This window comes from Oncorhynchus masou, chromosome 15 (genome assembly GCF_036934945.1).
Source record: "Oncorhynchus masou masou isolate Uvic2021 chromosome 15, UVic_Omas_1.1, whole genome shotgun sequence".
Taxonomy (NCBI): Eukaryota; Metazoa; Chordata; class Actinopteri; order Salmoniformes; family Salmonidae; genus Oncorhynchus; species Oncorhynchus masou.
The window spans coordinates 11,403,286-11,429,010 of record NC_088226.1 but is presented as its reverse complement, the minus strand read 5'-3'; the positions used below and the strand labels follow the sequence as shown (position 1 = coordinate 11,429,010).

The following is a 25,725-nucleotide window of genomic DNA, read 5'->3' as shown; positions in this document are numbered from 1 at the left end:
GACTTGGCCATTCTAACACCTGGATATGTTTATTTTTGAACCATTCCATTCTAGATTTTGCTTTATGTTTTGGATCATTGTCTTGTTGGAAGACAAATCTCCGTCCCAGTCTCAGGTCTTTTGCAGACTCCATCAGGTTTTCTTCCAGTATGGTCCTGTATTTGGCTCCATCCATCTTCCCATCAATTTAAACCATCTTCCCTGTCCCTGCTGAAGAAAAGCAGGCCCAAACCATGATGCTGCCACCACCATGTTTGACAGTGGGGATGGTGTGTTCATGGTGATGAGCTGTGTTGCTTTTACGCCAAGCATAACGTTTTGCATTGTTGCCAAAAAGTTCAATTTTGGTTTCATCTGACCAGAGCACCTTCTTCCACATGTTTGGTGTGTCTCCCAGGTGGCTTGTGGCAAACTTTAAACGACACTCCTTATGGATATCTTTAAGAAATGGCTTTCTTCTTGCCACTCTTCCATAAAGGCCAGATTTGTGCAATATACGACTGATTGTTGTCCTATGGACAGAGTCTCCCACCTCAGCTGTAGATCTCTGCAGTTCTTCCAGAGTGATCATGGGCCTCTTGGCTGCATCTCTGATCAGTCTTCTCCTTGTATGAGCTGAAAGTTGAGAGGGACGGCCAGGTCTTGGTAGATTTGCAGTGGTCTGATACTCCTTCCATTTCAATATTATCGCTTGCACAGTGCTCCTTGGGATGTTTAAAGCTTGGGAAATCTTTTTGTATCCAAATCCGGCTTTAAACTTCTTCACAACAGTATCTCGGACCTGCCTGGTGTGTTCCTTGTTCTTCATGATGCTCTCTGCGCTTTTAACGGACCTCTGAGACTATCACAGTGCAGGTGCATTTATACGGAGACTTGATTACACACAGGTGGATTGTATTTATCATCATTAGTCATTTAGGTCAACATTGGATCATTCAGAGATCCTCACTGAACTTCTGGAGAGAGTTTGCTGCACTGAAAGTAAAGGGGCTGAATAATTTTGCACACCCAATTTTTTTTGTTAAAAAAGTTTGAAATATCCAATAAATGTCGTTCCACTTCATGATTGTGTCCCACTTGTTGATTCTTCACAAAAAAATACAGTTTTATATCTTTATGTTTGAAGCCTGAAATGTGGCAAAAGGTCGCAAAGTTCAAGGGGCCCGAATACTTTCTCAAGGCACTGTATATGTAAGATGGTTAAATAAAGAACAAAATGATTGATTATTATTAAATTATTATTTGTGCCCTGGTCTTATAAGAGCTCTTTGTCACCTCCCACGAGCAGGGTTGTGACAAAAACTCACACTCATTCTTATGTTGAATAAATGTATCGTGCCTCCCGGGTGGCGCAGTGGTTCAGGGCGCTGTACTGCAGCACCAGCCGTGCCACCAGAGACTCTGGGTTCGCGCCCAGGCTCTGTCGTAACCGGCCGCGACGGGGGGTCCGTGGTGCGACGCACAATTGGCCTAGCGTCGTCCGGGTTAGGGAGGGGTTGGCCGTTAGGGATATCCTTGTCTCATCGTGCACCAGCGACTCCTGTGGTGGGCCGGGCGCTCGCTAACCAAGGTTGCCAGGGGCACGGTGTTTCCTCCGACACATTGGTGCGGCTGGCTTCCGGGTTGGATGCGCGCTGTGTTAAGAAGCAGTGCGGCTTGGTTGGGTTGTGTATCGGAGGACTTTCAACATTCGTCTCTCCCGAGCCCGTACGGGAGTTGTAGCGATGAGACAAGATAGTAGCTACTAAAAGAAACAATTGGATACCACGACAATTGGGGAGAAAAGGAGTAAAAAAACAAAAACAAAAATGTATCTTAGTGTGTGTGTGGCAGACTTACAATGATGGCAAAAAACAACATTTGAGAGTGCGCTGACCCTGGTGCTAGAGGGGGTACGCAGTTGGAGGTTGAATGTTTGAAGGGGTACGGGACTATAAAAAGGAACCACTGACTCAGAGCATCATAAATTGATCTCCAGGGAGCATACACAATTCACAAAAGAAATACTGTAGTGTGGGGTATTCTCTCGGCCTATTGGGGCTATAAAAAGCCATAGGGCCTAATTTACATTTTGTGGCTAGAAATGTAACAGTTCAAATGTATATATATATATAAACTTTCTGAAAAGGAAATTTTGATATTTGTGTTAAATAAACAATTATTTTTTAGAATTATTAAACACATTTTGCTCAATTATTTGTTCAGTCATTTTCACAATACAACAATAATTATCATCATAAAAACTCAATATTTTAATGATAACTCAAAGCAATATTATACAAAAGATTAATACAAATGAATTTCTTAATTCAGGAGTATTTACATGAGAGGATTGTGAAACAAAAGATCTCCACAGACGTTTGTGTAAACTACATACTGGTGAAAGGGGATCAGGGGAGAAACTCACTCTCCTAACAACCAGAGGACCAATATTGGTAGAAAATCTACACTGACCATCCCTTTGTACAATATTAATTGTTCTCTTCTTCCCTATAAGCCACCCCCCCCCCTTTGCAATCTATTCTCCACATACTCTATGGGCCCTTAAATGTAGAGGCACTCATTTTTGCAGACTTTATTAAATATACAGTTCTATATTTTATATTACATACACAAAAGGCTTTGAGTTTACATGAAGTAGCCTAAAACATATGCATTTACATTGCAGTTACATACACTCATTGGTCAGTTTATTAGGTACACCCATCTAGTTCCGAGTCAGACCCACTTTGCCTCCAGAACAGCCTGAATTATTCGGGACATGGATTCTACAAGTCAAAAATGTTCCACAGGGATGTTGTTCCATGCTGACACAATGGCATCACGCAGTTGCTGCAGTTTGGACGGTGATACACCACCGTCACCAGCCTGTACTGTTGACACCAGGCAAGATGGGTCGTGGGCGCCCGTTTCTGAGATACTGGATTTGGTGTGCCATGCTCAAAGTCGTTTAGGTCACTCGTTTTTCCCATTCTAACGTTCAATCGAACATTAATTATATGCTTTGATGCCCGTCTGCCTGATTTATTTAGCATGCCACGGCCAGGTGACTAACTGTCTGTAGGAGTGATTCATTTTCGTGAATTGGGTGGTGTACCTAATAATCTGTCCGGTGAGTGTATATGGGCACCTTGTAATTACAGTGTTACATACCTGTAACTGTATAACAAACTGGTATAACAGCTGTAAGTACTATGTAACAATGTAACTACCATGTAATTACAAAGTGTTACATACTTGTAACTGTATAACAAACCCATGTAATTACAAAGTGTTACATACTTGTAACTGTATAACAAACCAGTATCACAGCTGTAAGTACTATGTAACAATGTAACTACCATGTAATTACAAAGTGTTACATGCCTGTAACTGTATAACAAACCGGTATAACAGCTGTAAGGACTATGTAACAATGTAACTACCATGTAATTACAAAGGTTTTAGGCCACAATGTGCAGTGGGACCTAAAAAGTATTGACATTACTCTTGAGCTCCAGGCTTTCTCTTGACTCCTGCATTTGATAATACAGGCAGAATGGCTTGATTCAATCTACTTACAGGAAGAGGCAACCACACACCAACTGCCCCTTCCACACCTTCAGAACTCACATGCAGTCAGGCATTACAGTAATGCAGTTAAAACACTGAAGACTCCAGATGCAGTGGAACAGTGTAGAGTAGTAACAGAGTATCTCTGACCCTCAAATGAGACATGAGCTCACCGCTGGTTTCACCTGGTTCAGGTTCTTTCAATCGCATTCATTCTCCACCTGTCTGCCTCTGATGTCTGTTTTGAGCTTTGCAACATTGTTTCAACTGGGCCCTGACATGAGCTTGGGACAGACAGCTGTAGTTGTGTCCCGTATTTCAGCCCATTTTCAGGTGTCCAGAATTTTTTTTTAATGTACATTTGTCAGCAAGACTCATTAATGAATTCAGGCTACAAGAGTGTAGGCTTCCTTACAATCACTGACTGTCAGTACACTTTTTGGTCTTTTGTAACAGATGTCTCTTTCCCTTCGTGAAATGGCGGGTGCACTGTTTGGAAGCTGGAATTATTTTGTGGACAGAAGTGCACAGGTAGCTTAATACTTTTTGAAGTGATTTGTTTGAGAATCAGATGAAAACATCATGACTGTTAGTGTTCATGCCATTTTAAAAGGTAACACATGTTTACTGTAAAAAATATATCTTTACTATTGGGCCCCCTCACCAATGTTCTTTTTTTAGGAAGTCGAAATAAATAAAGACCCCTGAATGTCATGGAATAATTCACACTCTGGGGAAATAATACTTTTCACATGTAGGCTATATTAATTGCTTTCAGTGATCATTGTGCTCACAACCTAAATAAGTTGTGTGCATATACTGTAGCACAGGAGGTTGGTAGCACCTTAATTGGGGAGGACGGGCTCGTGGTAATGGCTGGAGTGGAATTAGTGGAATGGTATCAAATACATCAAACATGGTTTCCTTGTGTTTGATGCCATTCCATTCACTCCGTTCCAGCTATTATTATGAGCCGTCCTCCCCTCAGCAGCCTCCACTGTACTGCAGGTTACACTCCAAGCTTCTTGTCACGAGCAAGACATCACATCCAGGCAAAGGGAACATTCTCACAATTTCAATCATGTGCTGCTCTTCAAGCAATTGCATAATGTGACAGCAATTACATTGTCATCAGACCAAACTAAAAAAAGACATTCAAAATGACATAACCATTTCCTTGTTGGTGCTTATGCAATACAAACCAGTTGTTCCAAAACCAGTCATGTAAAAAAATACATTTCAATTAAGCCAATTTCCAAAGAGGGATTTCAACTTGTCCATTTGCTGCTACTTCTTCTTGTCCTTCAGAGAAAACATCAGCTACACTTTGAATGTGTAGAATAGATCATAAAGCTCACACTAAAAACAGAGGTTATTCTACCTCATCAGGTTCTTCAGTAGAAGGGGAAATAGAGGGACTGATCTGTACTTCAAATCTTAGTGCTAAAGAGGAAAGGGAGTGCATATGAAGCACAGGGAGGTTGGAGGAGAGTCAGGAGACACTCCCAACTATCACAATCCAGACCGGCGTCTGCCAGCTGAATGAGTTGTGACCCGCAACCACCTCAACCACTTGGTCTCTCACTTAGTCACTTAGTCTCTCAGCGGGGAAAGAGTGGCTCATCCCAATAAAGCTCGTTCTCTTAAAAGTTGATGTTTGGCTGAGACAGTTTAGTCATCGGGAGCGGAGTGTCCCGGCCGCCGTTCTGCGCCACGTTGCCGTTTGGCGTGCTGCTGAGCTTGGCCTTCTTCAGGCTGTAGCGGCCCATCTTGGTGTTCTTGTAGTAGATGGAGTAGATGAAGACGAAGATGACCGAGATGACCACGACCATGAAGGCCACGAAGCCCGCTATGAGGGGCAGGTAGTCCTCTGTGACAAGAGAGACAAAACAACAAACACCTATTAATCCATCACACTCTGTTAATGTTCTGGCGCCACCTCAGGCTGAACCATTTTCACCATCAAATAGAGAAGTGTCAATACACTGATTTATTCCTACTTCTTTCAACAGGAAAGAATAAGCACATATTACTTAACATAATATTACATGATCCCACCAATCAGAGTAGATCTACAACATAGCGTGAGAGTGGGGACATTGCTCAACTTTAACCTTGAAATAGTCTTCTACAAGGAAACAGTCAGTACTGAGCTAAACTGCCAAATATTCAACAACTTTACCCAACACTCTTCAATGAATGATGGATGATGCTCAGTTCTACCTACCCTCACCAGGTGCCCTTCCCAAGGAGTTTGTTATATGCCTGATTATATATGTGCACAAAAATATACTGTCCCCTCATCATCTCATGTTTTCCAGCTTTGGACTACAGAAAGTGGCAGGAGAAGAGCAGTTCAGACCAGTAACTAAGAGGTTTTGGATTGGTCAACGGGTAAAGGACATATGAGAAAAACTGCATAGTTAAAAGCTATTAATACAATTTGTTCAGAGAACATTAATCAGTCAACCAAAGAATAACAGACACAGAGAGAGAAAGGAGACCAGATAGATGGGAGGAGGAAGCAGACCAGCAAGAATAAAACAGTCTACAAGACATTCATAAACAGTAAATAATGGGTTACTAAAGGGTTTAGTACAGTTTAATAAAGGTTCGATTACCATTTAAAACCACCTCTACCACAATGAAGCTCGTCTCCACAATGTTGGTGGCGGTGCAGTTGTAGAGCCCTGCCTCAAAGACAGTCAGGTTGCCTCCCGCCTCACTGACATGCTTCGCTGGGTCATAGACCCACTTTATCCTGGGCTGTGGGTAACCCTCAGCCTCACACACTAATTCCTCAGGATAGCCCCTGAACACAGGTATCCTCACTGGCAGTCGAGATGCATTGATGCATGGCTTATCTTAGAGAGAGAGGGAGTAAAAAGGCAGGGTTAGGGTTAGGGTTAGGAAAATACATTTCTTGAATGAATTACTGCAGTGAAGGAAACAAACACAATTGTAAGTTTGATTATTTTCTTCTAACATTAAAAGACAGTGGAGTGAGACTTCACCGTTGAACATTACGCACTTACGGAATGTGCATAGAGCTAATGTATTATCACACATTATACAACATTAGCATGGTTTGTATATATGAACAGTTCTCAGCAACTCACAGTGTACAGTAATGCTGAGAGGTTCTGATGTCACTGTATGCTGTGGTCCCTCTGGTCCCAGGTCCAGTTCTGCTCTACATCTATACTGAGCTCCATCATCATCTCTACGGGGGCTGATCATCAGAGTATCTAACACATCCACTGGTGTCTTACTGACATTACTGTAAGTTACATTATCTAAGGGTTCATTCCCTTTGTACCACTTCACAACCAGGTTCTGTAGAGGAGCGATGTTCTGGATGTCACACTGCAGCTGGTACTTTGTCCCCTCCACCATGGGACCAGAGTGTCTCAGAACAGAGATGGAGACGCTGTCTGGAGTCTCTGTGGAAGACAATTTTCAGACTTATTAGTGTTTCAAGACGAAAACCAACCTTTATAAATAAATAGAAGTTCATACAAAACAGTAAAAAAGAGACCATAAATATGTGTAAGAGCATATGGTGAATAATAATGGGGTAACGGTTCATCAAACCCCCTCGGTAGGTGTTGCGGTTTTGGGGTCACAGATTGTGTTTTTTTTGGTACAACAGGAACATGAAATGCCATTCACAATGTTCATATAATACAATATACAGTATAATATATTATACCAGCCAGATATAGAGGATACCCCTTACGGATAGAGACATTGTTCTTCTGACATAGAGAATGAGGAAGACAGCATCTTCACTTACTGTATACTGTGATGTGCAGAGGCTTACTGCATCTTCCAATCCCCTGAAAGGTTGCCTTACAACCAGGCCTTATGTCCCAGTCTAGGAGTTCCAAAACACTCCAGGTAGTGTCATTGACAACTTCTGGACCTGTGGTCCAGTAGATCTCTTCAACACTGGTTGTGTTTCTGCACGACACTGAGATTGGAGATCCATATTTCACCACCACACTCTCAGGGATCAGTTTGATAGGACATACCGGCTCCGCTCCTTACAGAGTTAGGAGAAAAGAGAAATAATGAATTACATCATTTAAATACCTGGTAATATCCAACAATAAATCACATCATATTTCAATGAGCAGCAGCAAAAAAAGGTAAAGTGTGGTCCAATGTGACATACAGCTGAAAGCCGCCAGTGACTCAGTAGACCAAAATACAGGAAAATGAGCCAGGAAGGATACACTTCCTTCACAAAAATTGACTTTTTTTGCATCTCATTCTTTAGTGGAGCTTTTATGTCACTCTCCCTTCCCCTAATAAGCTCCATCAATAATGTAACCCACTTCACAACTAAATAACATACTTCACATGAAGCACATCTCTACGTAACTTCAATGTAACTTCAACTGTCATGTCTTGTTATGTCTGTTCCTGTCCTTTCTCTTCACTCTGTCTCTCTCTGCTGGTCTTTTTAGGTTACCTTCTCTGTCTCTCATTCTTCAGCTGTTCTACATCTCCCCTAACTAGCTCATTCACTCTTTCCCACCTGTTCTCTCTTCCCCCTCTGATTAGGTCTCTATTTCTCTCTCTGTTCCTGCTACTTTCAGTGTCTGATTCTTGTTTGTGTTTTTGATGCCAGAAGCAAGCTGTCGTCTCGTTGCTTCCACCTTGTCCTATCCTGTCGGAGTCTGCCTGGCAGGTGCATCCTGCACTATACTAACGTTCTTTTTGTTCCATTGACAACGTTGGAAGAGGATTTATGCCATTCCTGTTTTTCATTAAAGAACTCTGTTTTCTGTTAAAACCGCTTTTGGGTCTTCACTCAAGTACATAACAGAAGAATCAGACCACGAATGGACCCAGCGGCTCCGGACCCTTTTCACTCCGCCGTCGAGATCCAGGGAGCGATGCTAGGCAGACACGAGGAGGAATTGTCTGCTGCTCGACATGCCGTTGAGACCCTGGCCGTCCAAGTCTCCGACCTCACAAGACAGGTTCACCAACTCCACCTCGATCCACCGCCCACTTCCAGGGTTTCCGAGTCTCCGGAGCCCAGGATCAACAACCCGCCCTGTTACTCTGGGGAGCCCACTGAGTGCCGCTCATTCCTCACTCAGTGTGATGTGGTGTTCTCTCTCCAGCCCAACACTTACTCCAGGAGCGCAGCCCGCATCGCCTACGTCATTTCTCTCCTTACCGGACGGGCGCGTGAGTGGGGCACGGCAATCTGGGAGGCGAGGGCTGAGTGTATTAACCAGTATCAGGACTTTAAGGAGGAGATGATACGGGTTTTTGACCATTCTGTTTTTGGGGAGGAGGCTTCCAGGGCCCTGTCTTCCCTATGTCAGGGGAATCGATCCATAACGGATTATTCTATTGAGTTTCGCACTCTCGCTGCCTCTAGTGACTGGAACGAGCCGGCTTTGCTCGCTCGTTTTCTGGAGGGTCTCCTCGTCGAGGTTAAGGATGAGATCCTCTCCCGGGAGGTTCCTTCCAGTCTGGACTCCTTAATAGCTCTCGCTATTCGCATAGAGCGACGGTTTGATCTTCGTCGCCGAGCTCGTGGAAAGGAGCTCGCGTTCTCCGTTGCTCCCCTCTCCACATCACTGCCACCTGCCGCATCACTGCCACCCTCCTCCGCCGGCTCGGATGCTGAGCCTATGCAGCTGGGGGTATCCGCATCTCGGCCAAGGAGAAGGAACGGAGAATCACCAATCGCCTCTGTCTCTACTGCGGCTCCGCTGGTCATTTTGTCACCTCATGTCCAGTAAAAGCCAGAGCTCATCAGTAAGGGAGGGCTACTGGTGAGCGCAACTACTCAGGCCTCTCCTTCTGGATCACGCACTACCTTTCCGGTCCATCTCCGCTGGCCCGGTTCATCTGCTTCCTGCAGTGCCTTGATAGACTCTGGGGCGGAGGGCTGTTTTATGGACGAGACCTGGGCTCGGGAACATGACATTCCTCTCAGACAGTTAGGGGAGCCCACGGCCTTGTTCGCTTTAGATGGTAGTTCTCTCCCCAAGATTCAGCGTGAGACGCTGCCTTTAACCCTCACTGTCTCTGGTAATCATAGCGAAACCATTTTTTTTTAATTTTTCGTTCACCTTTACACCTGTTGTTTTGGGTCATCCCTGGCTAGTGCGCCATAACCCTTCTATTAATTGGTCTAGTAATACTATCCTATCCTGGAATGTTTCTTGTCATGTGACCTGTTTAATGTCTGCTATCCCTCCTGTTTCCTCTGTCTCTTCTTCACAGGAGGAGCCTGGCGATTTGACAGGGGTGCCGGAGGAGTATCACGATCTGCGCACGGTGTTCAGTCGTTCCAAGGCCACTTCTCTCCCTCCACACCGGTCGTATGACTGTAGTATTGATCTCCTTCCGGGAACTACTCCCCCGGGGTAGATTATACTCTCTGTCGGCTCCCGAACGTAAGGCTCTCGAGGATTATTTGTCGGTTTCGCTCGACGCCGGTACCATAGTCTCCTCCTCCTCTCCCGCCGGAGCGGGGTTTTTTTTTGTTCAGAAGAAGGACGGGTCCCTGCGCCCATGCGTGGATTATCGAGGGCTGAATGACATAACAGTTAAGAATCGTTATCCGCTTCCTCTTATGTCTTCAGCCTTCGAGATCCTGCAGGGAGCCAGGTTTTTCACCAAATTGGACCTTCGTAACGCCTACCATCTCGTGCGCATCAGGGAGGGGGACGAGTGGAAGACGGCGTTTAACACTCCGTTAGGGCACTTTGAATACCGGGTTCTTCCTTTCGGCCTCGTTAACGCTCCAGCTGTCTTTCAGGCACTAGTTAACGACGTCCTGAGAGACATGCTGAACATTTTTGTTTTCGTTTACATGGACGATATCCTGATTTTTTCACCGTCTCTCTCGATTCATGTTCAGCACGTGCGACGCGTCCTCCAGCGCCTTTTGGAGAACTGTCTTTATGTGAAGGCTGAGAAGTGCACTTTTCATGCCGCCTCTGTCCCTTTTCTCGGTTCCTTTATTTCCGCTGAGGGCATTAAGATGGATCCCGCTAAGGTCCAGGCTGTCATTGATTGGCCCGTTCCTAGGTCACGCGTCGAGCTGCAGCGCTTTCTGGGCTTCGCTAATTTCTATTGTCGTTTCATCCGTAATTTCGGTCAGGTGGCAGCTCCCCTCACAGCCCTTACTTCTGTTAAGACGTGCTTTAAGTGGTCCGTTTCCGCCCAGGGAGCTTTTGATCTTCTTAAGAATCGTTTTACATCCGCACCTATTCTTGTTACACCTGACATCTCTAGTCAGTTTGTTGTTGAGGTTGACGCGTCAGAGGTGGGCGTGGGAGCCATTCTTTCTCAGCGCTCTCTCTCTGACGGCAAGGTCCATCCTTGCGCGTTTTTCTCTCATCGCTTATCGCCGTCAGAACGTAACTATGATGTTGGTAATCGCGAACTGCTCGCCATCCGCTTAGCCCTAGGCGAATGGCGACAGTGGTTGGAGGGGGCGACCGTTCCTTTGTCGTTTGGACTGACCATAGGAACCTTGAGTACATCCGTTCAGCCAAACGACTTAATGCGCGTCAGGCTCGTTGGGCTCTGTTTTTCGCTCGTTTCGAGTTTGTTATTTCTTATCGTCCGGGCTCAAAAACACCAAGCCTGATGCTTTATCTCGTCTCTTCAGTTCTTCTGAGGTCTCCACCGACCCCGAGGGGATTCTCCCTGAAGGGCGTGTTGTCGGGTTGACTGTCTGGGGAATTGAGAGGCAGGTAAAGCAAGCACTCGCTCACACTCCGTCGCCGCGAGCTTGTCCTAGGAACCTTCTGTTCGTTCCCGTTCCTACTCGTCCGGCCGTTCTTCAGTGGGCCCACTCTGCCAAGTTAGCCGGCCACCCCGGCGTTCGGGGTACGCTCGCTTCCATTCGCCAGCGTTTCTGGTGGCCCACTCGGGAACGTGACGCGTCGATTTGTCGCCGCTTGTTCGGTCTGCGCGCAGACTAAATCTGGGAACTCTCCTCCTGCCGGCCGTCTCAGACCGCTTCCCATTCCCTCTCGACCGTGGTCTCACATCGCTTTAGATTTTATCACCGGACTGCCTTCATCAGCGGGGAAGACAGTTATTCTTACGGTTGTCGATAGATTCTCTAAGGCGGCTCATTTCATTCCTCTCGCTAAGCTCCCTTCTGCTAAGGAGACGGCTCAGATCATTATCGAGAATGTTTTCCGAATTCATGGCCTTCCGTCTGACGTCGTTTCCGACAGAGGCCCGCAGTTCACGTCTCAATTTTGGAGGGAGTTTTGCCGTTTGATTGGGGCTTCCGTCAGTCTCTCGTCCGGCTTTCATCCCCAGTCTAACGGTCAAGCCGAACGGGCCAATCAGACTGTTGGTCGCATTTTACGCAGTCTTTCTTTTCGTAACCCTGCGTCTTGGTCAGAACAGCTCCCCTGGGCAGAGTACGCCCACAACTCGCTTCCCTCGTCTGCTACCGGTCTATCTCCTTTTCAGAGTAGCCTCGGGTACCAGCCTCCGCTGTTCTCATCTCAGCTCGCCGAGTCCTGCGTCCCCTCCGCTCAGGCTTTTGTCCAGCGTTGCGAGCGCACCTGGAAGGGGGTCAGGTCGGCACTTTGCCGTAATAGGGCGTAGACTGTGAGGGCCGCTAATAAGCGTAGGACCAAGAGTCCTAGATATTGTTGCGGTCAGAGAGTATGGCTCTCCACTCAGAACCTTCCCCTTAAGACAGCTTCTCGCAAGTTGGCCCGCGGTTCATTGGTCCGTTCCGTATTTCTCAGGTCATTAATCCTGTCGCAGTGCGACTTCTTCTCCCGCGCTATCTTCGTCGCGTTCACCCGGTCTTCCATGTCTCCTGTGTTAAGCCCGTTCTTCGCGCCCCCGCTCGTGCCCCCCCCATCCTTGTCGAGGGCGCACCCATCTACAGGGTTCGTAAGATTTTGGACATGCGCCCTCGGGGCCGTGGTCATCAGTACCTAGTGGATTGGGAGGGGTACGGTCCTGAGGAGAGGAGTTGGGTTCCCTCTCGGGATGTGCTGGACCGTTCGCTGATCGATGATTTCCTCCGTTGCCGCCAGGTTTCCTCCTCGAGTGCGCCAGGAGGCGCTCGGTGAGTGGGGGTACTGTCATGTCTTGTTATGTCTGTTCCTGTCCTTTCTCTTCACTCTGTCTCTCTCTGCTGGTCTTTTTAGGTTACCTTCTCTGTCTCTCATTCTTCAGCTGTTCTACATCTCCCTAACTAGCTCATTCACTCTTTCCCACCTGTTCTCTCTTCCCCCTCTGATTAGGTCTCTATTTCTCTCTCTGTTCCTGCTACTTTCAGTGTCTGATTCTTGTTTGTGTTTTTGATGCCAGAAGCAAGCTGTCGTCTCGTTGCTTCCACCTTGTCCTATCCTGTCGGAGTCTGCCTGGCAGGTGCATCCTGCACTATACTAACGTTCTTTTTGTTCCATTGACAACGTTGGAAGAGGATTTATGCCATTCCTGTTTTTCATTAAAGAACTCTGTTTTCTGTTAAAACCGCTTTTGGGTCTTCACTCAAGTACATAACACAACTAGTTAAGCAATTATTTATGCAATGAACTGGGGTTTAGTGTGTGTGTGTGTGTGTGTGTGTGTGTGTGTGTGTGTGTGTGTCTGTGTGTCTGTGTGTGTTTGCACACGCATTTCCGTGGTTCTTTAACACTATTGCTGGATTAAGGAATATGACTAAAATACCTAGGAATAGTATTTCTATACACGATGTTGACTCTCAGAATCAGAGCACAGAGCCAGGTTATAGCCAGGTTATGGCAAATAAGCCAATGTCTACCTTTGTAGCCTATTTCATCTCAACAATGTGCGTCTACTCGTGTGGTATTTTTTTGTCATCATATTTTAGAATAAACAAAATAAAGTTGTCAGGCAATTTGTATGACGATGAGCACGTTAACATGTTCTATAGTGGACACCACCGATCACTTCCCGTTCAGTGCGCTACAAAAACTTACTTGATTCTGATCCATTCAACAGCGACAACAGTTCCAAAGTCAAAGCCAATGAAATAAGGCGATTTAGGTACAAATCCTTCATTGCCTGAGCTCGAGGCTTTGTTAGCCGCCTGGATGTCTATCGGCCCGTTATTTAGCAGCCTCTGAATATATATATTCGAGTGCTTTTCTCTAGTTCATTGGAAGTTGCAGCCGAGTGGCGCCGAATTGTTGACTTATTTAACGAAAGTGCAGCCAGCACAGCACATTCACTCCATCCCTCAACTCCACTCCCTCTTAAATATAATAGAAAACAACCCTCCCCCACAAGCACCAGGCCGTTTCTAAATGTGTTATTCAATTATGGAACGAGAAACCACATCAATAGCCTAGATAGGCTATACATAACGACATTTCAGAAAGCAGAGATTAATTTGGGAAAACAAAGCTGTAGGCATACTGTTTTTTTTCTCTCCAGTAAAATACTGGTTGAGCTCAGTTTTATTCCTGGTATTAAAGGGACAGTCCAGTAATATTGATTTCAATGCATGTTCCTCGTCATATTTGCACGAAATTGTGATAGTATCATATTATAATAGACTATCATATCCAAATGCTTCACTGAACAATGACATAATGTCCAGTAGGCATAAGCAAAGATGACAAATGCAACGGTGAATACAGCACATAGACGTATACTATAGAACCATAATTGTATTTTTTATTTCACCCCCTTAAGAACCATAGAGAGAGACATGGTAGATCTGAGCCAAGAGTGTCATTAGGAATACATTACCAATGTCCTGGATGCTTTGATGACAGAGGCTGATGTGGTGAGTGTCCCCCTGACTATGTAAAGCGCTTTAAGCATCCAGACAGGCAAAATCCAATAATTCATTATAATTGGTGAAGGTCTTACCTCTGACAGAGACCCTGGCTATTTTAAAGACCTTTCCCAGGGTATTACTGGCATGGCATGTGTAAGTCCCAATGTTCCCCCCTGTGGCCTGCTCGATGGTCAGTAGGGACCCCCCATCATTGTTCTTCAATTTCACGTTGGGAGCCCGGTGATAAGTCCAGGAGTACTCTGGCCGGGGGTTCCCATCTGAGGAGCAATTCAGCCCAGTAGGGGAACCAACATCAACTTCTGTGTCCCTCAGCTCCAGAATGTTCTGTGGTGGGACTGGAGGCACGAGAGTGACATGAGCATAATAAGACCAAATACAACAGACGATGATATAGAAAATACAAATATGGACAGAAGACCTGGGTTCAAAGAGTATCTTACATTTTCATTAAAATACTTTGCATATTTGCTTGGGCATCTCTGGACTGCTACATGGGTGGGGTTTGGACTTTTGGGACTATTACATTGATTCCATTGCACAGATAAGCTCAATCAAGCACAGCTAAATCAATTCAAATATGTTAAATACTATTTGTATTGTAACAAATGACCTCAGGTACAGGATAACCCTCAACAGTGCAGCTCAGGTTATGGGTTGTGTACTCAGCTATGCTGTAATATTTTGGGCATTCAATAAGTATAGTAACAGTATTGGGGAAAATGACAGAGACCTTTCAGCAGGCTGTTAAATTAACAGTACAATGAAGGCTAATAGAAAGTTAGGAGAGACAAAAACACATGCAAATTGCTGTTGTGATCGTTTGGAATTTTGGATTTGTTGGAACACACTAATAGTCCGTACCTGACTACCCAAAATGCTACACCACTCCCACAGATGTTAGTTTCTCCTCCGCAATAAGTCTTGAACTGACTACCTCCCCAACGATTTGAGGAACGCAAACATATTCTAACTATTCTGATTGGTTCCTGAAACCAATGGGTTGGGCCAGAGCCAGAACAACACGTGGGTAAAGCCGTGTTTTGAAAATTGTTCATTGGCTTTGATATTCTGATTGGTTAGAGCTGATCCAATCACTGATTACTTTGTTTGTAGAACACCCCTCATTTTGACGTCACTACAAACGACTTCAACAATGGCAGTTTTAGATGGAAGTTTGTAGCGAACATAGAGCAGTGGAAGAATTCAGTTTGAGTTGTCAGGCAATATGTCGCAGACAAAAATAATGGTTGCCTTCCCCTTTAAGATGAGCCACCACAAGCTGTCATCCAGGCAGAACTACAGTTCCCCTCAGTCAGCACTCCCCACATCCTGCCGCCAGTTGCAATGGGTGCAGCAACCAAGGACTTCACAGCTGTTTTGGCTGATGACAGTTTTGCCATTGATACAGACTACAGGCACTGCAGACTGACCCTTTTGTTTGATGTTAACGTCAATGACATCACTTTAGGATCGTTTGAAGAATGTGAAATGAAATAGTCCCTTAGGCCCAAAACACTTCCATTTTTTTGTTTCTACCTGGTTGCACGCACCTGTAAATTGTCCCAGGTCTGAATTAGTCCCTTGTTAGAAGGAGAGGATGAAAACCAGAAGTGCTTCGGCACTCCAGGACCAACATTGAACAGCCCCGCAGGGCCACCAACCCCAAAAATAAAACAAAAAGACTTACAGTAAACAGCAAAATGAAGAGTCTGTGATGAGAGGACAGAAGCTAGTGGTCCCTCTGGTCCCAGGTCCAGCTCTGCCTCACATCTGTACTTTACTTCATCCTCAAATCTCCTGGGGGTGATGTTAAGCGTGGAGGACACATCCACTGGGATCCTCGTGGAGTTATGAAATGATTCAGTTTTTACAGTTTCATTCCCTTTGTACCACTTCACAACCAGGTTCTGTAGAGGAGCGATGTTCTGGATGTCACACTGCAGCTGGTACTGTGTCCCCTCCACCATGGGACCAGAGTGTCTCAGAACAGAGATGGAGACGCTGTCTGGAGTCTCTAGAGACAAAATAGTTATATATAGTGAGAGAAAAAACGATTGTTTTCACTGACAAAACTCAGTACAAGACGCAAAAGAAAAACAACTTACTGTATAGAATGACAGGGAACTTTTCCAAACACTGCTCTCCATCTTTTTGTGTGAGGTAGCATGCAGGTTGTATTGTCCAGTCTGTCAAATTCTCCACATTCCAGATGACATAGTTGACCTCTTCTAAAGCTGTACCTCCTAATGTGGCCTCCCAGCCCATCCCCTCATAGTCTGTGGATGATGTGCTGCAGTTGACTGAGACTGAGTCTCCATATCTCACCACCAATGTGAGAGGGTTGAGCTCAATAGGACAGGCGGCATGGGTAGGCCCACCTACAGGTCAGACCACATGACAGAGACCATAATCAGCTCATTTGCATTCTCAAGCAGACATACTGTTTCTTTAAACATAAACGATCCCAAATCTAAGCCTAGAATGCAGAATGGTAAACTAACAAGAGGTTCAAATTAGTTGCCTTTTTCAGAAGGCAGTTTCTATTCAATAATCAAAATATAGGAAAAAAAGTTTACAACGTAGTATATTGGACAAAGACATAACCGTTAAGACAAAAAAAAATTACATTTTGTGTCATGTCACATAATCTTTACTGCGAGCGTACAGATTTTATCCGCTACTACATTGCCCTCTCCTGGTTATTCCAAAACGTGTTATTGGTTCTTAGTTTATCTCTTTGGCCACTATGAAATACGATCCAGTTATTGCGGATTTTAATGCGAACCAAGGCGGCTACTGTTCTTATCCCTCTTAAAACTGGAATGTCAAATACTTTAGCGTTATCTGTGTTCCTATTCTGCTTGAAATTCTTACATTTTTCAATAACGGTATAACAAAACTAACTTTACCTGCCATCCAGAGAAGTAACGGAAACCCAAGAAAAATCCGACTAAATATTATTTCATACATTTTATATTAAACTAATGTTTAATACCCAGAAAGACTTAGAAAAATGTAGGTATTCCTTGTGGTCAGTGTCTGATGTCCAAATGTCCAGTCCCCACATGCACACAGCCCAACTCTTCAACAGGCGCAGCGGTCAGTTGTCTCACATTATATTTTGGCTCTGTATTGAATTACAAGAACAGGACCGAAAAATCGTGAGAAGTCACGTGCTCTTTACTGGAAGACCCCTTTGAAAGATTTCAACCATCAAGCGCAAGAAACCGATCAATGTAAATGTAGGGAATTTCCATGGAACAGGACCCGGCACCTCGTTTTGGACTGTTTCATTCTGGAACCCATTTGCAAGGATGCGGTAGCTCTCTTTTATCATACATCATTTCCATTGTTTGCGAAGTAAAAATGATAGTAAAAGCAATCAGAGTTCATTCATGTTGCCTGCTGTGTATTTATCCTGCCATCTAAAAAAGGGCCGGACAGAGTTTATGGTTTGCGCAACATTGTATCGCCTATAGACCAACGCGTGGCCATTGTTGTGGTCAAAAAAAATAATTGCCCCTGTATCTCTCATAGAACTAGAATGACATTCACTTTCTGTGATCTCTCTCCCTCTGCTCTGACAGGCATGAGTCTGCAACTGTAATCTCTCCAGCGTTGCTCTTCATCATTAGTTTTACCGCTGATACATTGAAATACATTTGCCAAAATTATAGAATTACGGTTGTCTGTTCAGAAAGAAATGAAACCATTCAGAAAACTACACCAGTAATAGGCATATAATTTAGCCAAAGCTAAAAAGATTTATGAAATATGGCAAGCTAGAGATTTAAATAGCAATATTCATTTTTTTCTGAAAGGCTATATGTCTAAGCATCTGAGGTCACCAGCTCACAGTTTGACACCCACTCACTAGCATTAGGCAATGTGATGCAGTGTTTGTGTTCTTCCATTTCAAACAAAATTAACAGTTCCATCAAATTTACATAATAAGTCATTTGTCTTTTAATTTTGTTGTGTATATTATTTATTTCAGGGGAACAGTCGCTCAATTGATTGCATCGATTTAATTTCAGAATATTTATATTCATATTTTTATTATCCTTTTTCATAGTGTTGAAATTAACACAGTAGTGCGGAATCTCTGTGCATTCTAGAATTAACTGTTATTTCCAGCTTCTCTCTGCACTTTCCTGTCTATTTATGAGACTCGTGGAAAGTACTAAATATCTTGATCATGTGATGTGTGCTCTGGTAGAGTGGATGCAGAACTGAGTGGTGAAGTGGTGATGATATAATAAGTCATCAGATGAGGGGGAGGTTGTGGGCGGTGGGATGGCTCCATCCACAAATATCATCTCTGTTGACTTAGACTGATATTTAGTTAGAATAGAGATGTTGAGAACACAGAAATGCCTCACTATCTTATACACTATACAGGCTTTATAGCAACCCACAGGTGGGCAAGTGCAGGTGGGAAGAAACTCAAGAGCTCCATCCAATCAAAAGGTGTATCTGCTACACGTCTGAATGGGTCCCTCGGTCTAGTCACAGTAGCCGTCTGGACTAGTACAATGGAATTATTTAGCTAAAGCTCTAGCCTTTTAGATTATTTCTTAGCCCTACATCATCCGTCAGCCCAGATGTTGTCTGTGTTTAATAGATGCGGTGAGGATAAGTCATACCATGGGATCAGAACAAGAGGAGTATTTACAAAATACCAGCTGCTGCTATTTCTAAGCAGAGTTCGAGACTTGAGTTGGGGTCAGAGGCTGTTCTAGCTAGTTGTCAGAGAAAGGGGAGGTGAAGGGAGAGGAGAGACAAAGTTATATACAGGGGAGGACTGGACTCCCCATATGAACAAACAGTGTGTTCTTGTTGCAAAAACAAGTGTTTGAATTCCAGTCATGTCTCCGACACACTCCCTATTCAATAGTGCTCTCATACTGTAGTGCTCTCAAGACATTCTGAGTCTGTGTTATATGTCCTACATCCACATGTAAAGTCTCTAGTCAATGTGCAAAAACGCTATAGAAAGTACATACACAGACACTCAATGTGAACAATAGTATTCAATGTAAATGGATAGATCAAAGATATTGTTATTGACCACCAGCCAAAAGGAAACTTTAATCTCCACACAGGGGCTCTGTGTATCTAAGCAACAAGGTCAAAGGCAAAGTAAATAGTTACCAAATGGGACAGACATTTTCAGAGCTGTAGCTGAGGAAACCAAAACTCAGCTTTCCTCCCGCTGCCCTTTGTCAGCCCTGTGTATGTTTTGATACTTTACCTCCAGAGATCCTGTAGCTCCCCCGTATGTACGTTAAAGCAGAGAGACCTGGAGGGAGTTGACACGTTGCATTTTGGGTCAGACCTCAAACATTTCAGTTTCCTGTGGATCGAAGGTTCACTTTGCTCCTCAGTGTACTCAGATGTTTCAGAGAGCGACATGTCAAACCAACACAAATACACTAGAAAATTTGAAACACAGTAGCTTTTCTTTGAGTGTTCATCCCACACATGACTTCCTCTTAAGATGACCATTTCTATGTTGCACTGCTGGCAACATAAAAAGAACAGAGAATGCACCAGACAAATGAATACACTAACACAGAGGAAAACAGTACAGTTTGTTCCAGAAGGTAGAAATTGGGGAAAAGGAAAATGTTGGCACTCTCTTTACACTGTTTCTGAAATGTAGAATGTGGCCCCTTGTCCCCTGTGTCCCTCTGACAGTGTATTCATCTATTCCCCCTTCTGCAGGCCTATCCCATTCCATTTCTCTCTCCTCACTGTTTCATTGCTCTCTGTGCCCCTCAGTATCTACATGTGTGTGTGTGAGTGCATGCACGTGCGTGTGTGTGCACAGTCAGTGTGTGTCCCACTCCAAGGCCAGCCTCTGATAGCTTTGTAATGCTTTGAAACAGGACACTGATGGCGTGACCTTGTACCCTGTTGACAAACTAATGACCACGTCAGCTTTGGTGACCAGACTGTATTTTCTCACACTTCTGAGTACAGTCAACAGTCTCGTTGTTAACACGGTTCAGTAAGCTGTTTAAAAGTGTAAAAGATAGCAAGTAAAAAATGGTTTCATTTTGTGGAGCACATTAAAACAATATGGTTATTGTTCGTTTAATCCCTGATGCAAACCTCTGAAATATGATCATGTAGAATACATGAGCTCAACAAATGCCCCTCTGTGTCTACACATTCTTCATGGGGCTACTGGAATTTAGAAGCCATTCCCATAGCTTGCCAATCAGAATAAGGCCTGGTGAGTAAGTGGGTTGGGTACACTCTGAATAGGGGATATTTTCCTAAACAGTATTTAGAGTAGATTTTATATAGAGCATTTTCCACTCACTCCCTCAGTATACAATTGAAAGAGGGTTTCTAACTAAACACCTACAACAATGAATCAGGGTTCGTGAAACGCACATTATTCTCAAAACACACACTCACAAAAACATCTACTCATGCTCTATGTTGAGTCCTGAGTTTTAGAAAGATAAAAACGTTTCAAGGGACTTCTCCTCCCAATTTAACCCTGACCTGTCAGCTGCCCCAGACTGGTCTCATAGACGAGACGTAGCATAGTTAACGTCAAAGCTAGAACACTCAAATTACTATGATATGTTATGTTTGGTACGGTTACATAAGATTGTAGGTTACTTATGACGAAAACAAAAGGATGATAGGTGGGCGTATAACGCAAACGTCTAGCAACCCAAAGGTTGGGCATTCGAATATCATCACTTTGCATCAACTTACTACCTTTTAGCATGTTCCCTAACCCTTCCTTTAACCCTAACCGTAACCCTTTAACATAACTCCTAACCTTGACCCTAACATTAAGCCTTAACCCATAGAGCTAGCTAAAGTAGTGTTAGCTGCCTAGCCATCTCGCTAACATTGGATTGGAATTGGAATTCATAACACATCATACATTTAGCAAATGTATAACATATTGTACGAATTGCATTTCGTACATATTCTATGAACTGCAATTTGTAACATATCAAACAAATTGTAATTCGTAAACTATCATACGAAATGGATGATGGACATCCACAAATGAATACTTACCATACGAAACATAACATAGCATACTAAATGGAGTGTCTCGGATTTACATAGAGTATGAAATGAAATGCTCTGAGACCAGATTGCAGAAAGATGGCTGCCCAGAGGACTATAACTACTTCCATAATGATTCTTGTCTGAAGACTCAAACTGAATTCTCCGCTGCTCTATGTTTGCTACATACAGTACTACATACAGCATTTTCAAAACGCCGCTTTGCCCACGTGTGTTACGACTCCGGCTCGACCCATTGCCTTCTGGGACCAATCCGAACGGTTAGAATGTGAGTGCATTCTATAAATCCTTGGGGAGGTACTCAGATCCAGACTCATAACTGAGAAGAAACTAACATCAGTGGGCATATTATTTGACTGGAGCAAGGAGTTTGGGTAGCCAGGCAATATGATTAATGATGACAACAGAACTGCAGTCTCGATCATCTGCAATGGTGTGATAGATATCAGCTAATCCTAGCTCAAATCAGTCACATACATGAATGTCCAGTAGGTCTACATGATTCACATGACCATATTCTTATTCAAAGGTAACATGAATGCCATTAACATTTTTTATTTATTATTTTGTTTAAAAAAAGTTAACCTGTAAATGTCATTTGACATTGGTATGTCCTAGGGAGAGCACAAACAGATGTTTTGGGGTTCTCTGATAGATGTGTCTTGGTAATAGTGAGGGGAGGCTGACGTGAGCCTGACATAGCCCCAACCTGAGTCTTATGGACTAGACAGGTTTGTCTGCTCCAATAAGGCATTTTCTTTTCATTGACCAGTTAAATTATGAAGTTTGTAAATAAACTTTTTTTGTTTGTTGTTGTTGTAAATGTTGATATTTACAAAATACAATTACACATCTGAACCACCATCCTATTCTGTAAATAAAAGTCAACTTCTGCACAGGATTCTATCTGACTCCTGAAACTCTTCTGCTCTTATGCCTGCTACAAGGTTCCTATTTTACGATGATGTAAACACTTTCTCCTGATCATTCTTTCTCTGTCACACGCCTCTCAGTGCTTATGTAAGTTAACAAATATCCTGGCCAAAACCAGTCACTTGTTTTCCCTGATTGGGTCCAATCTGGACTATGTACAGTATGTGCTCTGAGAGAAGGTATACTCTAATTCCATACAAACTGTTCTGGGAAGAATCTAACTATCCAGAAGTTGCCGTTCTTTGTTTGCCAATCATCATGAGGAATAATTCAGGGACAAATCACTCACGAAGAGCACTTTAGCCAGCACAATGTTTGAGTATTATAAATGAAAGATTGTTTGGCTGCGTTAACACAGGCAGACAAATTCAGATTTTTTTTCCACTAATGGATCTTTTGAGGAATCAGATCAGCCCTTTTGACGATAATTGGGCAAAAGATCAGAATTGGGCTTCCTGTATAAATGCAGCCATAGAACATGAACTTGGTTCTGTCTGAACGTTTAAGAATTCTCGTATCACATGCTGATGACTAGATGTGTTTTTTTAAATCATAAAGTATACTAGAGTCACACTCCAGAAGGTTTTAGCCATTACTCCCCATATCCACTGTAAATGTGGGTGGCCGTGGTTGTTGATTGCTCAATCATAGACTTCCCAGTCGGGATTCATTGAAGTCGTTGTTAAAGTCACTTCCACTTTTCCATTCATCTTAAAAGAAAAACCATTCAACACATTAAGAAACACTGTACATGTAACGGCTTTCTACGTGGGAAGGAGAGGACCAAAGCGCAGCGTGGTGAGTGTTCATCTTATTTAATAATAAATCCAAACTGAACACTTTAAATGACAAAATAACAAATGTGGCAAAACCGAAACAGTCCTATCTGGTGCAGAGAACACAGAGACAGGAAACAACCACCCACAAAACAGGCTACCTAAATATGGTTCCCAATCAGAGACAATGACTAACACCTGCCTCTGATTGAGAAACATATCAGGCCAAACATAGAAATAGACAAACTCGACATACAACATAGAATGCCCACCCAGCTCACGTCCTGACCAACACTAAACAAGAAAAACACAAAAGAACTATGGTCAGAACGTGACAGTACCCCCCCCCCCCAAGGTGCGGACTCCGACCGCACAACCTAAACCTACAGGGGAGGTTCTGGGTGGACCCCACTCCATCATTGTCTTTGTCCACCTCCTTAGCGTCCTTTGAGTGGCGACCCTCGCCGCCGACCTTGGCCTAGGAACCCTAACAAAGGGCCCCACTGGACTGAGGGGCAGCTCCGGACTGAGGGGCAGCTCCGGACTGAGGGGAAGCTCGGGACTGAGGGGCAGCTCGGGACTGAGGGGCAGCTCGGGACTGAAGGGTAGCTCGGGACTGAGGGGTAGCTCGGGACTGAGAGATAGCTCAGGCTGGTTGACGGCTCTGGTAGCTTCTGGCTGACTGGCGGCTTTCGTGGATCCTGACTGAATGGCGGCTCTGGCGGATCCTGGCTGAATGGCGGCTCTGGCGGATCCTGGCTGAATGGTGGCTCTGGCGGATCCTGGCTGAATGGCGGCTCTGGCGGATCCTGGCTGAATGGCGGCTCTGGCGGCTCCTGGCAGACTGGCGGCTCTGGCGGATCCTGGCAGACTGGCGGCTCTGACGGATCCTGGCAGACTGGCGGCTCTGGCGGATCCTGGCTGACTGGCGGCTCTGGCGGATCCTGGCTGACTGGCGGCTCTGGTGGATCCTGGCTGAATGGCGGCTCTGGCGGATCCTGGCTGAATGGCTGCTCTGGCGGATCCTGGCTGACTGGCGGCTCTGGCGGATCCTGACAGACTGGCGGCTCTGGCGGATCCTGACAGACTGGCGGCTCTGGCGGCTCCTTGCAGACTGGAGGCTCTGGCGGCTCCTTGCAGACTGGCGGCTCTGGCGGCTCCTTGCAGACTGGCGGCTCCTTGCAGACTGGCGGCTCTGGCGGCTCCTTGCAAACTGACGGCTCTGGAGGCTCCTTGCAGACTGGCGGCTCATGACAGACGGGAGACTCTAGCAGCTCTGGACAGGCGGGAGACTCTAGCAACTCTGGACAGGCGGGAGACTCTAGCAGCTCTGGACAGACGGGAGACTCTAGCAGCTCTGGACAGACGGGAGACTCTAGCAGCTCTAGACAGACGGGAGACTCTAGCAGCTCTGACAGACGGGAGACTCTAGCAGCTCTGGACAGACGGGAGACTCTAGCAGCTCTGGACAGACGGGAGACTCTAGCAGCTCTGGAAAGACGGGAGACTCTAGCAGCTCTGGACAGACGGGAGACTCTAGCAGCTCTGGACAGGCGGGACGCACTGTAGGCCTGGTGCGTGGTGCCGGCACTGGTGGTACCGGGCCTAGGACACGCACCTCAGGGCGAGTGTGGGGAGGAGAAACAGGTAGTACTGGGCTCTGGATACGCACAGGAAGCCTGGTGCGGGGGCTGCCACCGGAGGGCTGGTGCGTGTAGGTGGCACTGGATAGACCGGACCGTGCAGGCGCACTGGAGCTCTTGAGCACCGAGCCTGCCCAACCTTACCTGGTTGAATGCTCCCGGTTGCCCTGCCAGTGCGGCGAGATGCACTGGGCTGTGCAGGCGACCCGGGGACACCATACATAAGACTGGTGCCATGTACGCCGGCCCAAGGAGATGCACTGGAGACCAGTTGCGTAGAGCCGGCTTCATGACACTTGGCTCGATGCCCACTCTAGCCCGGCCGATACAAGGAGCTGGTATGTACCGCACCGGGCTATGCACCCGCACTGGGGACACCATGCGCTCCACAGCATAACACGGTGCCTGCCCGGTCTCTCTCGCCCTCCGGTAAGCACAGGAAGTTGGCGCAGGTCTCCTACCTGGTTGGGGCTGACTCTCGGGCTTCCATCCGCGCCGCCATGCTGCCTCCTCATACCCGCGCCTCTCCGCCTTCGCTGCCTCCAGCTCTTCTTTGGGGCGGCGATATTCTCCTGGCTGTGCCCAGGGTCCTTTACCGTCCAACTTGTCCTCCCATGTCCTTTCCTCCTTGCGCTGCTCCTGCTGCCGCTGCCTGTCACCATGCCGCTTGGTCCTGTTGTGGTGGGTGGTTCTGTAACGGCTTTCTTCCTGGGAAGGAGAGGACCAAAGCACAGCGTGGTGAGTGTTCATCTTATTTAATAATAAATCCAAACTGAACACTTCAAATGACAAAATAACAAATGTGGCAAAACCGAAACAGTCCTGTCTGGTGCAGAGAACACAGAGACAGGAAACAGCCACCCACCTAAATATGGTTCCCAATCAGAGACAATGACTAACACCTGCCTCTGATTGAGAACCATATCAGGCCAAACATAGAAATAAACACTAATAAAGGAAAACA

At 45.3% G+C, this 25,725-nt stretch overlaps 1 protein-coding gene across 1 annotated transcript; it reads right to left on the bottom strand.

Annotated features, from left to right (window-relative positions):
- Positions 1-2,228: 2,228 nt before the first annotated feature.
- LOC135555604 (hemicentin-1-like) lies at positions 2,229-17,769 on the bottom strand. The gene is made up of 8 exons (XM_064988187.1): positions 17,254-17,769; positions 16,450-16,722; positions 16,032-16,358; positions 14,416-14,679; positions 7,349-7,597; positions 6,672-6,995; positions 6,174-6,416; positions 2,229-5,422 (listed from the first exon to the last, which is right to left on the bottom strand). The coding sequence occupies exons 1-8, from the start codon at positions 17,312-17,314 to the stop codon at positions 5,196-5,198; spliced, it is 1,968 nt and encodes a 655-aa protein (XP_064844259.1). The 5' UTR covers positions 17,315-17,769; the 3' UTR covers positions 2,229-5,195.
- Between the last annotated feature and the right edge of the window lie 7,956 nt (positions 17,770-25,725).